This window comes from Trichosurus vulpecula, chromosome 2, assembly GCF_011100635.1.
Source record: "Trichosurus vulpecula isolate mTriVul1 chromosome 2, mTriVul1.pri, whole genome shotgun sequence".
Lineage (NCBI taxonomy): Eukaryota > Metazoa > Chordata > Mammalia > Diprotodontia > Phalangeridae > Trichosurus > Trichosurus vulpecula.
The window spans coordinates 95,601,765-95,617,817 of record NC_050574.1 but is presented as its reverse complement, the minus strand read 5'-3'; the positions used below and the strand labels follow the sequence as shown (position 1 = coordinate 95,617,817).

Genomic DNA, 16,053 nt, shown 5'->3' with positions numbered 1-16,053 from the left:
ATAGTGATAACAGTTCTTAAGAATCACAAGTATCATCTTCACATGTAGGGATTCAGAAAGATTAACCTAATTGATTCCTTTGTATTTTCACTTTCCTTTTTACTTTTTTATACTTCTCTTGTCTTGTATTTGAAAATCAGATTTTCTATTTAGCTCTGGTCTTTTCATTGGGACAGCTTGAAAGCCCTCTATTTCATTGAATGACCATTTTTTTTCACCTGAAGGATTTTGATCAGTTTTCTCAGTAAGTGATTCTTAGTTGTTGTGTGGGGTGGTGAGACCACCCCAGTACCACAGTAATTCACAGAGGCTTCTCAGGTAGGGACAGAAAAGGAATTAATTTTATTTTACAAATCTCGAGAGACTTGGGCATCACCTCCACTAGGACGGACTAGTGGAAAGAGGAGAATTATGAAAGGCAAGGGACCAATTTATATCCTAACGAAAAAAGATTCCTGCCCACCACTATCCCTCCTCTCCATTGGCTGGGGGGAGGGCTTACAATCTAGGTGCTAAAAGCCAGACAAAGAACCAGGAAATCAAGCACAGCCAATCTAAGGTAAAGAGGAGGGATGAGGGAGGGGAGGGGGAGTCTTCCTGGATGTGGTAACAACTCTGTGCTAGCATGGAAAGATAGAGAGGTACTTATTGCCCCAGGCCCCGAATTCCTGAGAGGTAATCACATTCCTACAAGGTTAAGTCCCAAGGTCTCTTCCATCCTCTCACTACCCCTACTTATTCCAGAAATAATTCTTATATTTTCTCTCTCTGTGAAGTCTTCACAAGAATTATCTCCCACTCAGTCCTCCCTCTTATTTCATACTATTTGAAGACTTCACACACCACCGTTGATATAAATTATCCACCAGCTTATCTTTTTCATTTATCACACTTTCATACCACATTCTTTTCTCCATCATGCTTGCAATCCCATTACCCTTCTCGGACTGGTTCCCTTCCTCCCCTTTTAATAAATATGGGAAGGATTGATCTATGCATTGACAAAAGGGGGCAGTCCCCTTTGTAAATACAGATACAGAGACCCAAAGGAAAAACAACAATACAATTGTTAATGAGGTGCTCTGGTCCTTGGAATCTGTTCCAGCCATCTTCAGCATCTTCTTCTTGTCTCCTTGTAGGAGCCAGCTTTCTGTCCATCCTCCTACAAAAGTCACCTTAGCACAATTTTAAACTACCATTTCTAATCCTTATACTCTAGTCATTTTACATTTTCAAAATTGGAACTTTGACCAATTGTCCTGCTTAAGAAATTCACATCAGAGCCCAGTTTCTTATACTTTACATTAACCCATTATTAATTTCCTCACCAGGAGGATGAGATTTCACTAAGGAATTGACAACAGGCTCCAGTACATACATAAATACATTAAATAGCAAATATTTAACACAGTACATGTAACATCTTAAACTTTTAGTCATGCCATGTTTCTTTGATGGCATTTACAAAATAAACCACGAGCCATTCTTTTTTTAACATTATTAATTTTAACAAAACTTTAGACAAGCTTGATATTAACCAAATAAAATAATATTCTTACAAGCCCTTGCCATAATTGTCTCCATACCATTACGAAGAATGTGAAAGACCCTAACTTATACAAGACTCCATACATGGCCCTTATAAACTACCCTAACTTATACAAGAACACTAGTTCCAGTTCTATGGTAACCCAAGATGTTCCATAATCAATTATTTTAATAGATTTCTTACTGTATTTATAAAACCTGATTATAGAAAATTGCCACTAAGAGATTAGGGACTTAGAGTAAGGGAACCATATTTTCCCTAGCTTCCTGTCAACTCCAGGCAGAGGTTATGTCATGTTACAAGCTGCATTGAGCCAGGCCCAAAGTCTGCCAGGTTTCAGTTAAGGAAGTCAAGAGAGTCTCACTTCAGCACATGCTGAACAGTTGCCCTCTTAACTTTACCATGAAATCACACCTGCTCTTCACAGGGCCACTGGCATCTTGGGTCATCCTTCCTGGATATTACACTGTAACCAGAATGGCCTTTGTTTTCTTTGAATGACTCAGCTTACCTCACTGAGCCTCGCTAGACGCTGTGGCTTGCTCTTCTGGGGCAGGAAGCCCAGGGACCATGCCAGGAATCAGAGAACTTCCTGTGTGATGAGTCATGGGGCTGGCTGAGGGGAGGTGTTAACTCCAGAGCCATGCCCTATTGGGTGTTAACCTGGTCTATGCTAGGGGGAGGGGCCAGCTCAAGAACCAATCAGCTCTGGTCATTCTGGTGGCGCTTGATAATGTCAAAAACTCTATAAGAGGGGAGAGGACAGCTTGAAGAGCTCTCTTTCCTTTTCCAGTTGGTGTGGGAGCAGCGGGGAGCGTGACTCTGGGCCAGCCCTTGCTCTCGGGCCGAGCCCAGATGTTGGTAACTATGAATTGTATTGGGTCTGTCTGTTGATATTTGTAATTTGTTTGTATTTTGGTTTTGAGGTTCAGGGTGCTGGTTTGTTTTCCCCCGAACTAAATGAATGTTTTGAACCTCAGGGTGCTGGCTTTTCCCCCTGAAGTACGTGAATGAATCTGTATTTGGTATGTCTCTTGATGCTTGTCTCTTTGCTCCCCTGAACTAATTGAATGCTAACTGAATGCTGGCGTTTTACCCTGAACTAAATGAATGTTGTCTGTATGCTAACTGAATGCTGGATTAAAGTAAGCTGGTCAACCCCTTCACCGTGCTTTCCTTGTTTAAGCAGATAAAAAGAACCTGTGCTTTCCCGGCGTCCCGGCAGCCTCCTGGGTGCCGGCAGTCCCCTGGGTGCTGGCTGTGGCGGGGGGGGGGGGATCTTACGCCCCCACAGAAGCTGCTAGCTGGGTTGTTAATACATACACCTGGAGTTACACTCAGAAAAACAGCCAGTTAACAGTCCCATTAAGTTTTGAATAGCAAGTTCCAGTAATCAGTTTAGGATATGACTATAATCTCACATTGCTTAAGGAACATCCTTAAAGCTAGCTCTAAATACCTTGCATGCATTTCCTCCCTTATTCATGAAATCTTCCCATTAAGATCATAAGTTATTGCTCCAACACATTTGCATCAGTTTCTCCTCTATTTTTCTACTCTTCTCTCATTATGCCTGATCTGAGAGAATTGAAATATGATAGGTTCAAACATTAACTTTATCTTTTAGAATGGGTGAAAGAAGGGGGAGGAACCACAACCCCCAGGAAGAGGTAGGGGGACATACCAGGCAGGAGTGGATGTCTTGCGTACAAGAGGCTGCCTGTCCTTCAAGTGCTCAAAAGATAAATTCCATGCAGAGTTTCCAGGGAATAGGGGGAAAGCTATGGAATTTGAGCTACTCACTACCTCTGGCCCAAGTATTAGGAAAATTTGCCTAGCCATTTTAATTTGGCCCCCTGCTTTCTCCAAGCCTCATACTGGCAATTAACAAAATGCCTAAGGATTTTGAGGGGGGGCGGTGGTAAGGTCACTTCTCTTCCAAGTAAAAAACCTTTGGACTCTTAAAAAATTCCTCTAAAGTATTTTCTGCCCCAGATAATTTGAGAAAGGATTTTTCTCAATTGCTAAAGAGTCTTAAGAATTATACAATTCAATCCCTGATTGACCCACCCACAGTCTTCCAATGTGGAGGATGGGGGAGGCGGTGGCCAAGAGCACATGGCACTGAGGGCCATGTGGACTCATCCGTGTTCTACCCCCACCCAAGTCCCTATCTCTCACTTCTGTCTCTTTTTTTCCCAATTTTGACCCAAACTACCTCAAAACATTTCAAATAAAATGAAAAGAAAGTATTATACTTACCAAACTTCTCTTTTCCCAGCTGCTTTTACTTTGAAACAATTTAATCACATTCTAAACAGACCACTGAACATCTTAAAATGATCGTCCAATTTCAGCCCCCTCCTCCTCTGGGCTGGCGAGGCTTTGGCTCTGATACCTTGTCAGTTCTAAAAGCTGGGGGCTTTTCACAATCCCACTTCTAGTCTAGTATTGCAACTTGGCCAGGGTAGGAACAAAAAAGATCTTAACATAAATCATAAAACATAAAACATTTTCTTAAACACGCAGACAAGACATACAAGACATTAAGCAAGATAACTGCACATGAACAATTCAGAATTCAAATTCAGTCATAACTTCTAAGAGCTCTCTTCCTTTATGTTTTCTTGTCCTCCCTCAACCCCGCAAACTCAACAGAGCCAGTCCTCACAAGGACTCCCTGTTTCTTGTTCGGGATTTCTTGAGAGCTTGCTCTAGGGTGTAGAGCAGAATTTCCCTTATCTAAAAGACTGGGATGGAGGCTGGTCAGCCTGTCTTCCTCCCCGAAGATCAAGGTCTGGCCTAACTGTGCCAGTCTCTTGGTCCAGAAATTGGGGTGCCGAGGCTTAGAATCTGAGAAGTCTTATTCAAGAGCCCCCCACTAGGGTCCCCCAAAACCCAAGCCTCCTGGTTTCCCCAATATCTAGCCAGACTCAACCAACCCCACTGTGAGAGAGAATTTTTACCATCCAAGCTCCCAAATCCCTTTTTCCTGGGTCAACCCACCAGTGCTTTTCTTGAAAGCACTAGGAGAAATCCATTCTCCCCACCTAGGTCGAAGGGTCTGGAGGGCCAGATTAGATTTACCCCAGATAATGGGATGGTTTGAAGTTAAGTTTTGTTTTTTAGATTATTTTTCCCCAGGAATCATGAAAGAGAACAGGTTCCAGCAAAAGCAAGATATCTACAGTTTCCCCTTGGATAGAATTTTGATAGCATGGGATTAGGTGATGTTCCCTATAGTTAAAGGAATGAATAAATAGCAAGCAATTCAATCATGTACGAATCTATCAGGGACTCTATTGAAGAAATTAAGGCTAGCCATTGAAAAATCTTCTGATCAGATGAATTATTGGTTTTGTTGGGTAGCTCAAAGTGATGGTTTCTGTCTGCCTCCCTCCCCAAAAGGTTACTTCTTTATACCTTCTCCTTCCTACTCCTCTTCAACCCCTTCCATCCAGTACCGGTTTCTCCGCAACTATTCCTTCTCTCCCTCATGCTGCTTGTCATGCCAAAATCTGGCTGCTACAAAGTTTGTGTCATTATTGTGGATCAGTTGACTCCCTGGGCAGAAGCTTTCCCTACAAAAGCTATTGCTAGTTTTGTAGCTAAAATAAGGCTAGAAGAAATTGTCCCCCGGTTTGGCTCTCCAAGTCATGTTGATTCAGACAGGGGACCTCATTTCATAGACATGATCATCTCCCAAATTTATTCCTGTCTAGGGGTAACTCCTAAATTTCATATCCCTTGTCAGTCCCAGAGTTCTGGTCAAGTTTAATGTATAAATAAAGAACTTAAGACTATGATTTGCAAGCTGTGTTCAGAAATACATCTTAAATGGCCTGACATTCATCCCCTTGCCTTGTTCCACCTCAGGGGCAGACCCAGAGGAGAATTACATGTTTTTCCTTTTGAAACGCTTTTTCATCATCCTCCATAAGCAAAACCTTTTGCCTCATCATTATTAGGAGGAGATACTTCAGTTGCCTCTGACATACAGGAATTACAGAACGGACTGAGTTGACATAGGAGCAGAGTACACATTGGCCCTTGGGACTTTTCACTGCATGATTCCATCCTGGAGATAAAGTCTGCATTCAAAATCTCCAGTGAACCAGCAGAACTCAGCCTGCCTGGGAAGGCCTGTTCTAAAGTGTTGCTGCAATCAAGATTGGAGCAAAGGACTCTTAGACACACTGTTCTCAATGTAAAGCCTGCTCCTTCTTTAGGTTCATAATGCATTTTGTGATTTACTTTATTTTAATTTTGTCACCTGTTGTTTTTACTTCTCCTGATAATTTTTCCCAGTCTTTTAACTTTTCCAAAGAGAGTAGAGAAGCAATGAACACCCATCTTTCTGGAAAGTCTGTATATCCGGTAAAATGGAAGCTTTTTATTTTACCACTTGCTTTATGCTTCGTATTACTAATCCTTTTAATTGTGACAAGAAATATTGCTATTCCTTGTTATATTGTTTTGATCTTTATATTTTTTTCCTGTTGCTGTTTCCTTTCCAGTCAACTCCTTTCAGGAGGATTTGAAAATGGAGAGCCCAAGAAGTGATCTGCCTACTTCTTGGGAGTTTTTGGCATTTAGAGCAGATTGGGTTCTTTTTACAGTACACCACTATACCAATTAATTTATGTCTGAGTATTATCGTTATCCCATTGTGTAAATCCAGGTTTTCTTGTTGTTTAGTTTTACTACCATTATCTGTTGTGTTCTCCTCCCCATCTGCTCCTTCCAGGAAGGCTGGAAAAGACTCAATGCTATTACTAAATTACACAATGAAGCAGGGTGAACTATATCACCTGAAAGTTGTTGGGCCTCATGGGTATTAGGTATGCTGTCATATACACCAAGGAGGGCCTAACTCATGGATCCTCACTTTGCCACAATCAAGATGTAGTTAATGCCCCACCATTGATTGGATGTTTTTCAGTTGTGGCTTTAACGCAGTGTAATTTGTACGCCCCTAATAGGAAGATGCTAAACTGCACCAACTCCAGATCCATGACCTTCACCCCTCCAGGAAGTGATTACATTTCATTTAAGATCAGCCTCTGGTGGGGGGCTGGAGGTGGGGGAGAGAAAAGGGGGAGGTATGGCAGTATGCTAAGACTCTGTTACTGTTAATATGCCTCTACCACTTTTTCCTTTATGTATTACCTGAGACTGTGGTCCCCATAATACCCTTGACTTTGGCAAAATCAATTGTAACCATAGCATTACCTTCCCTGATATAAATAGGAGAGTTCTTTTTTTTTTTTCATTTGTGCCAGAGCTTGTCTTTACAACAATGAAGACTGGAAACCCAAGCATGTTTCACCAAATCTCACCAGACAAGGTTTAGGTTGAATTAGGTCTAACAACATTTTTTGGTGGACAAAGGTTAGCTCCCACCAATCTTATGGGAGGTTTAGCATCCCCAGGTCAATTTTCCATCCATGGAAATAAGGCTTATGCCCCTTGGAACTTGTGGGATCACCTTAGCCCCAGCAGTCTCAGTCTTTAACATGGGAAGAAGTGCTATTAGAAATCTGGGTGCATGGTGGCATGGCTGTGAAAAAAGAGAAATGTTAGTGAGCAACCCTGTGAAAGAAAATGGGCCAAGGAGGAAGATCCTCTGGTCGCTATTCCCATCCATTGGAGTGGCACTATTAGAGCAGGCTACTCAAAACCTATCAGTTTAAACTGAGCAACTTGTCTAACCACTAGTGACCCCATTTCCTCCCTTCAAATTGAGGTTGATTCCTCAGCAGTTAGCCTTCCAAAATCACATAGTCCTTGACTTTATCACATCATCACAAGGAGGGTCCTGTGCTATGATCAATCAATCAATCTTGTTCCAATATTAATCTGTCAGGGGCCATTGTAAACCAACTTTCACGAAATTCAATGGGTTATAGCAGAAACACAACTTCCTGACCCAAAAGACCCTTGGTGGAATCCTTCCTCTTGGTTTACTTGGTTACAAGATAATGAGTTATTTGATACCATAGGCAAATGCGCTCTTTGTTTAAGATTGATTTTTATTTTTGCCCTATGCACCAATTGTTGCCCTAAGCTGTGTGAGAGAGTGGCATCTAGTGGTCTTTTCCTGTTACACAATTCTGATTCTGAGGATATGCTAAAACCTTGATTTGGTTTGGCTTACAGATAAGTGATTAATGAGGGAGTGGGCTGGCCCCTACCCCTTAGTCAGAACAGGAGAATTGATGAGATAAAATGAAGACATGTTACAAACTGGAGTTGGTTTGGTGTGGGAATCAAAAGAATCCATCAGGTTCTATCTTATGAACGCTGACTCCCTCTTGCTCTGCCAAATGTATTCTCTTCTGTCTTGTTTTTCTGTTACTCATCCATCTATGGTAGGGTAGATTATATAAGTCATCTATTGTTTCATACATTTAGGTGGATGCAGCCAATCCACATCTTCTCATTTTATAAAGAGAAGATCCTGAAACCTACCGGTTCCCTACTCTTCCCCCTCCCAACTTGGAAAGCCTCTTAACTTTCCTCCCATTAGAAATTATATGAACTAATTTTAAGTCCTGGTTAATTGTTTTTATAATTAATTGGTCTTATTTTTTTTTAATGTATAAAAATTTGCCTCACTCTGTATTCAGAGTCTTTGGACTGACTGGGGAATCCACTGACCCCTTCATTCTGACTGTCCAGCCAATAAATTTCTTCTGCTTGGATTGTTTCCTCAGTTATTATTAATCACCTGCCACACTTCAAAGTTTTGTTTACAAGCTCCAGAGTTAAAAATTAGCTTCTCTGTAAGTGAAATTAACAAAGTTTTGCAACCATAAGCCATTACTGACACCCGTCCAGTATCGGCAATAGGCTCATGGTCGCTTGTTAGAAATACAACCTATGGAACATAGTATCTGAACCTCAGATTTCCTTATCTGAAAAAATAACTGTACCTTGTAGCATCTATTCATGAGATTGTGAGGCTCCAGCGAGATTGTGTGCATGAGTTTGGCAAACCGGAAATGTCCATTATTAGAAACCTAGGAAGACTTGTACGAACTGATGCGGAGGGAAGTGAGCAGAACCAGAACAATCTTTACAATAAGAACGTAGAAAGACGGACAACTTTGAAAGGCTTAAGAACTGCTCAACCTCAATGACTACCCATGATACCGGAGAACTAATGATGAGGCAGGTAACCAACCACCTGACATCGAGGTGATGGACTAGGGGTAGAGATTGAGCCATTTTTTGGATGTGTCCAATACCAGAATTTGTTTTGCTTGAATACCTATATTGCGTACAAGGGCTTTCTTTGGGGGGGGGGGGACGACGACTGGATTTTTGTTATTTGGGGAAAAAAATTTTTTTTAGGTTTTTTTTTTTTTTTAGTTTTGGGGGCAGGGCAATTGGGGTCAAGTGACTTGCCCAAGGTCACACAGCTAGTACATGTGTCAAGTGTCTGGGGTCGAATTTGAACTCACGTCCTCCTGACTCAATGGCCAGTGCTCTACTCACTGTGCCACCAAAGTTTTAAAAATCTTAAAATATCAGTTTGCATGATTATTCCCCCTCCCCATCCCTCCACCCGCTTAAGCCTACTATGTGGAAGGGGGAATCTGCCTCTTGGCCGGGCAGAGTCAAGCACTTGCCGAGAAGCGGGTCTAGAAGGATTCCCTAGCTTCCCCCCCTCCCCCTCCCCCTCCCCCTCCCCCTTCCCCCGCCCCTTCTCAGCTCAAGCGCAGCCGGCCCCGCCCCCGCGCCGCGGCTCCCGGGGAGCAGCCGGGCCGCCAGGGGGCGCCACGCCCTCGCAGTGCGAGAGGCGCCCGGGCAGGCGGCTCCGCGGCCCGGGAGAGAGAGAAAGGGCAAAGGCTGGGCCGGGCCCGGAACTGCGGAGGCGGCGGCGGGTCATGGACCGGTTCGTGTGGACGAATGGCCTCCTGGAGATCAACGAGACGCTGGTGATCCAGCAGCGCGGGGTCCGCATCTACGACGGCGAGGAGAAGGTGCGCGGTGGGCGGGCGGCGGGGCTGCGCTCGGCCGCGGGAGGCCCGGCCCGGGAGCAGGCGGGAGCCGGCTGGGGCTCTGCCCGCGGCTCGTCCCGGGGGCTGCGCTGGGGGGATCGCCTAGCCGCCTCGGAGGGGGTGGTCCTCGAGAAGCCCAGGCCCCCTGGAGCGCAGGAGCGAGCGGGGAGGCACCGCCCCGAGCCGAGGTCTCGGGGTATTCTGAGACCGGCGCCCCCGCATCCCCGGCGCCCCAGCCTGGTTCCGTTCTCTCCGAGTCCCGGCTGTGGCCCTTCCGGCTCCAAACCCGAGCTCCCCTGACCCTCCCCCTGCATGTCGGGGGCAGGCATCTCCCTTCTTTCGCCTCTCTCTCCTCCCCCTTCCTTTCCTCCTGCACTCCTTCCGCTTCTTCCTTCCCTTCCTCCCTCCCCTCCTTCCTTCTCCCTTTCCCTTTTTTCTTCCTTTCCCTCCTTCTTTTCCTTGTCTTCCTCCTTCCTTTCCTCTCCCTTCTCTTCTTTTCCTCTCTTCCCTTCTTTTTTCCTTCCTCCTTTCCTCCTACCCATTCTTCCTTTCCTCCCGCCTTAAATCCCTTTCTCCCTCCTTTCCTCTCTCCCTCTTTCCTTTCCTCCATTCTCCTGTTCCGCCCCCTCTTTTCTTCACCCTTTCTTTCCTTCCTCCTCTCCTCCACTTTCTCCTTCTTTTCCTCCCTCCTCCCTTTTTTCTTTCCCTTCCTTCCTTCCTCCTTTCATTTCTACCTTTTCTCCACCGTATCTCCTCTCCAGCCCTTTCGCTACTGGAGCAGGAACATGTAGGTGAGGCTAGAGTGCCAAAGATGTGGTCAGTCATTTCCTTAAGGTTCGTACATTTGAGTCTCTGACTGCTGGTCCTTCCTGTTGCCTCTGGTTAATTAAACGTGTGTTAACACACCATAATATTTGTGGTGCTTGTGCTCATCAGCCAAAGCAAATTTCATTATCCCTCCCCTTCCTCCTTTTTCTGGAAGAAGTCAGGTCGTTCAGACTTTTAAGTGCCTACTATGCCCATGATACAGCGATTAAAAAAAGAGTTCCTCTTTTCAAGGAATTCACAGGAAGGAGGAGGAGAGAGAAGAAATGCAGCATGTACAAAAATATTATAGAAGGTAGAATGTTATGTGATTCTCTCAAGGAGGGTGAGATCAAATAGTTACTGTAAGGGAAATGGCTTAATGGGCTCTGTCAGCTCCTTGAATGCTTAGCAATATTCATTGGCCCCTGCACACCACTACATTTATAATACCCCCCAAGGACCAGATTCTGTACTAAAGCAGATGATTTTTAACTGTAGTGTTGTTTTCAGCCTCCACTGATGATTGGTGCTTCTCCTTTACCTTGACAAAATAATATTAATGGACTGGTGCTGCCATCCTTTTTAAAATGTTAGTAGTAATGGTGACAGTAGTATTTCATATACAGTAATTACATAGTAAGCCTGTCCCTCATCCCTTTCTTGTTCTTATGAATGAGCAAGTTCTTATGAAAGGAGTGACCTGACCCAGTGATTATTTAAAGTTGAAATTTATGATGTACTCAGTGAATTGTAACTTATATATCTTGTCCCTTAGACTACTTTTTTTTAGATTTAATTTAATTTTTAATAGTATTTTTTCCAATTACACGTAAAAACAAATTTTAACATTCATTTAAAAATTTTGTGTCTGAATTTTTTCCCTCCTTCCCTCATGTCTCACTTCTTTAAGACAGTAAGCAATTTGATATAGGGTTATATAGATGGAATCATGTAAAGTGTTTCTGTATTAGTCATGTAAAGAAGAAACATCAAAAGAAAAAAAAACATGAAAAAAAGAGCAAAAATAGTCCGCTTTGATCTGCATCTAGACTCCATAATTCTTTCTCTGGATGTGGATAGCACTTTCCATCAAAAGTCTTTTGGGATTGTCTTGGATCATTATTTTGCTAAGAATGGCTAAGTTGTTAAGTTAATCATTGTACCATGTTGCTATTACTGTGTACCATATTCTTCTGGTTCTGCTCATTTCTATTTGCATCAGTTCATGGAATCTTTCCAGGTTTTTCTGAAATCTGCTTGCTTGTCATTGCTTATAGCGCAATAGTATTCCAGTACATTCATATACCACATTGTTCAGCCATTCCCCAATTGATGGGCATCCTTTCAATTTCCAATTCTTTGCCACCACAAAAATAACTGCTGTAAATATTTTTGTACAAGTAGGTTCTTTCCCCTCTTTTTTGACCTCTTTGGGATACAGACCTACTAGTGGTGTTACTGGATCAAAGTATCACAGTTTGATTGCCCTTTGGGCGTAGTGCCAAATTGCTCTCGAGAATGGCTGGATCAGTTCACAGCTCCAACAACAGTGCATTAGTGCTGGGACTGTACTTTTTAAAGCAGAAAAAGAAAATGATTATTTGAGAAATTACTATTAACAGATCATAAAATATCTACCAAGCTCAATGAAAGAGTTCATTTATGGATAGGCTTTAAGATGTATGCATCTTTTTCCTTTGAGTCTTCGTCTACCTTACTTTTTAATCCAGTGACACTGGCCTGCTGGCTGAGCCACATACAACACTCCAGCTCTATTCTAGCTGGAACGCTCTCCTGCCTTACCTCTACCTACTGCCTTTCCTGGCTTCCTTTAGGTCTTAACTGAATTGTATCTTCTACAGGAAGCCTTTCAGAATGCCTCTTAATTCCAGTGCCTCACTTCTGTTAATCATTTCCTATTTATTCTCTATCTAAGTTGTCTTTACATATTTGTTTACTTGTTATCTCTCCCATTAGATTATGAGCTCCTTGAGGGCAGGTACTGTCTTTTGCCTCTTTCTGTATCCCCAGTGCTGAGCATAGAGGTGGGGAGCCGTATGTCGCCTCAAGGCCGAAGGTTCCCTACCCCTGGACTAGCGTGTGGAAGGAGCTTATTAAATGTTTATTGACTGGCTGAAATAAGCAGTATATTATCCCTAATTTACAGATAAGGAAATTGAGGCTGAGAAAGATTAAGTGGCTCATCTGCAGTCACATAGCTGGTCAATATTGGAGCCGAAATTTAAACCAGGGTTTCTCAGTGAAATCTAATGCTATTTCCACCACAGCAGCACATTTTTTGTAAGGGAAGGGAAAGAGACAAGCATTGATTATGTGCATACTATGTGTAAGATGCCTTTTGAATATTATCTCATTTGATTCTCCCAACAACCCTGTGAAGTGCTGTTATTATTCCCACTTTACAGTTGAGGAAACTGAGGCAAACAGAGGTTAAGTGACTTGCTGAGGTTCACACAGCTATTAAGTGTCTGAGGCTAGATTTGAACCCGGGTCTTCCTAACTCCAGGCCCAGTGCTCTCTCTACTGCAACACTTCATGTTCAGTAGAAAATGACTTTTTAAATAGTTTTGCTACTCTTTGTAGTTTACATTTTTCTCATGGCATCATGGCCTTATGTAAGAAAGCTAAGAATAAATGAGTTCAAATCCTCATCACTATGTTTCAGGCAAGTCTCCAGCTGTGAAATATAGACAAGTTACTCTCTTCATTGGTGGAAGGAGTTTCATTTAAGTGAAATCCTTAACATAAATTTTAACATATTTCCATGGCATAAAAAAATCTGAGCATGAATTGTAGCCAAACAGAACCTTAGTTAGTTGTAGATCCTCAAATTATTTTAAAATAAAGCCGAGTAAAACGTTTGCACGTTAAGATAAAGTACTCTGGAGAAACTAGGATTCAAACTTCCTGGGGGAAAACAATCTAAAATACAGGAAAAATCGGAAATCAGAGAGGGAAGGCCCTGTCATTAAGAGGAGTTGGAAACAGCTTCCTGTTGGGAAGGCAGTAGGTGGAGATGAGGCATGGGGGATGCCAGAGAATGCCTAGAGCACAGAGGTGGAGTGTCTTGTTTATGAATCAGCCAGGAGGCAATGGATAAACAACTGTTGGCAGTGTCTAGTCAGCTGGAAAAAAATTTGTTTCCATCATTTTCATTTGTCACAGCCGTTCTGCCCTCAGGGAGTTCTCCTTTTATTGATGATCTCCAAACGGCCTTCTCTCAGTCCTCATCTGGTCACCTTCTCCTTCATCCTCTCAGCTGGCTAGATTTTCATGACACTGCTCTCTCCTGCCTGGTTCTCTGCTTACCTCTTTGGCCACTCAGCTGGTTCTTCATTCGTGTGACACCCGGTAATTGTGGGTGTCCCTTGGGGCTCTGTCCTGGGCCCTCACTTCCCTCCCTATTATTTCACTTTTAGATCCCATCGGATCCCATGGGTCAGTCGTCATCTCTGTCGTCCGAGTCTCTGTCTAGGCCTAGTCTCTGTTGAATTTTAGTCCGGCATCACCGTCTGCTTTCGCACGTCACAAAGTGATGCCTCATGGACATCTCAGAATCAACATGCCCCAAACCCCACCCCCCAACCCTCCCTTCTTCCAAACTTCCCTGTCACTTTTGGGGACGCTGGCATCCTTCCAGTCCTGCAACTTCAGGATCGTTCTTGACTCCTTGCTCTTCCTCACTCCAATATTCAATCCATTGCCAAGTTTTGTCATTCCTTTCTCCGTAACATCTCACGTTGATGTCCCCTTCACTTCACTTACGCAGCCACCACGTTATTAAAAGCCCTTATCACCTCTCTCCTGAGCTACTGAAGTCGCCTACTTGTTCCCCCTGCCTCAAGTCTCTTCCTATTCCAGTCCATCCTCTGTGTAGCCGCCAAAGTGATTTTCCTAAATTGGACATAGGCCCGTGTTACTCTCCTACTCAGTAAACTCCAGTGACTTCCTATTACCTCCCATGTCAATTATAAAGTCCTCTACTTGGCATATAAAGGTCTTCATAACATAGGCCTTTCCTGCCTTTCTAGTCTTAGATTTTATTCCTATCCATTCCCTCTACAGTCCAGCTATCCTGGCCTACTTGCTGTTTCTCTTGCGAGACACTCTGCTGTCTCATCTGTGCCTTCTCACTGGCTGTCACCCACACCTAACATGCTTTCCTTCTGGTCCTCTCCTTCATAGCTTCTCTGGCTTCTTTGGAGACTGAGCTCAAATCCTTCCTTCTGCAGGAGGCCTTTGCTGGTTCTGCCCTCTGTTAGGCCACCTACTCTTTAGACATCTGGCCTATACAAGCTGCCTCCCCCTTTAGAACGTGAACTCCTTGAGGGCAGGGGCTGTTTTTTCATTTGATTCTATCCTCATGGCTTAGTGCAGTGCCATGTTTAATAAATGGTTGTTTACTGATTGACTTCCCAGGAAATATCAGTGGTGCACAGTGGCAGTACCAGGTCTCTCTTCACCTCAAACACTCACAATTGGGATATTTCTATTGGGATGTTGTCTCCTTAAACTCAGCTTATTCGCTTCTTTCTTTACTTTGTCTCTTGGTGACCTCGTCAGCTTCCATGGCTCCAAGGTGACTCCCAATTATCCAGCTCACACATTACCTTTCTTCTGAACACCAGGCCTGTATTACCGGCGAATATGTGTTAGCATCATTCCTCTGGAATTGACAGTATCTACCATCTGGCACCTCAAATCGAGTGTGTCTAAAATGAAACTCACTTCACCCCAACTCCTCCTAGCTTCCATATTTCTTTTGATTGCTGCACCGTCCTTTCAGTCCTCAGGTTCAAAGCCGAGGAGTCTCACACGGTCTTATTTCTCCCTAAGCCCCACATCTAATCCTTTGCCAAGATGAGTACTACCTCCGCAACGTTTCACTTACAGGGCTGAATCCTCTTTGCCGAACTATTGCAGGAGCCTCCCAATTGTTCTTGTCTCCAGTCTCTTACTTCTCAAAGCCATCCTTCACACAGCTTAAGCTTTGCAAAGGACTTTACCTATTAATTCATTTGATCAAATGCCAAATTAGTATTCTTACTACACATAAGTGACCACATAAAAAAATCCTTAATGGCTCTCTATCACCTCTGTGAGAGAAAATAAAATCTTTAGTCTGGCTTTTAAAGCCTTCCACCTACCTTTCCAGCCTTGCATATCATATTGTATCCCCTGGACCTCCCCAGACTCACTCACTCACACTCTCTCTTTCTCCCCCTCTCTTCCCCCTTTTCACTCCCCCCCCCAGTCAAACTAGGCTGCTGCCTGTTTCTTCTACCCAACCTTCCATCTTCTTAATTGGTTCCTTTGCACAAGGACCTCACTTCATCCCCCTCATGTTTGACATATACACCTCATAGATCTACCTCATATATCTGCCTCATAGACCTTTTAGCTTTGTTCCAAGCATCGTTCAGTTGCCACCTATCTAAGATCTCTCTTGATAACCCCTCTCCCCCCTTTGTTACTAATTCTCTTTCCCTCTTAAAATTATTTAGTATTTATTTATGTGTACATGTCAATCTACACACATTTGTTAAGTACCTGCAACAAGTCCTGGGCTATTATATCTTGACACTGTAGAAGGTAAACTTTTTGAGGTCAGCAGCTGTTTCCTTTTTGTCTCTATCTCCAGTTCATAGTCCCATGTGTGGTATGTAGTAG

At 43.4% G+C, this 16,053-nt stretch overlaps 1 protein-coding gene across 1 annotated transcript in view; it reads left to right on the top strand.

Moving 5' to 3' along the window:
• The first annotated feature begins 9,330 nt into the window (after window positions 1-9,330).
• Window positions 9,331-16,053, top strand: part of VPS36 (vacuolar protein sorting 36 homolog) — a 44,490-nt gene continuing 37,767 nt past the window's right edge. The window contains exon 1 of the mRNA XM_036745584.1: window positions 9,331-9,537. Coding sequence (XP_036601479.1) covers window positions 9,442-9,537 — 96 coding nt within the window. The 5' untranslated portion in view covers window positions 9,331-9,441. The remainder of the gene's footprint in view (window positions 9,538-16,053) is intronic.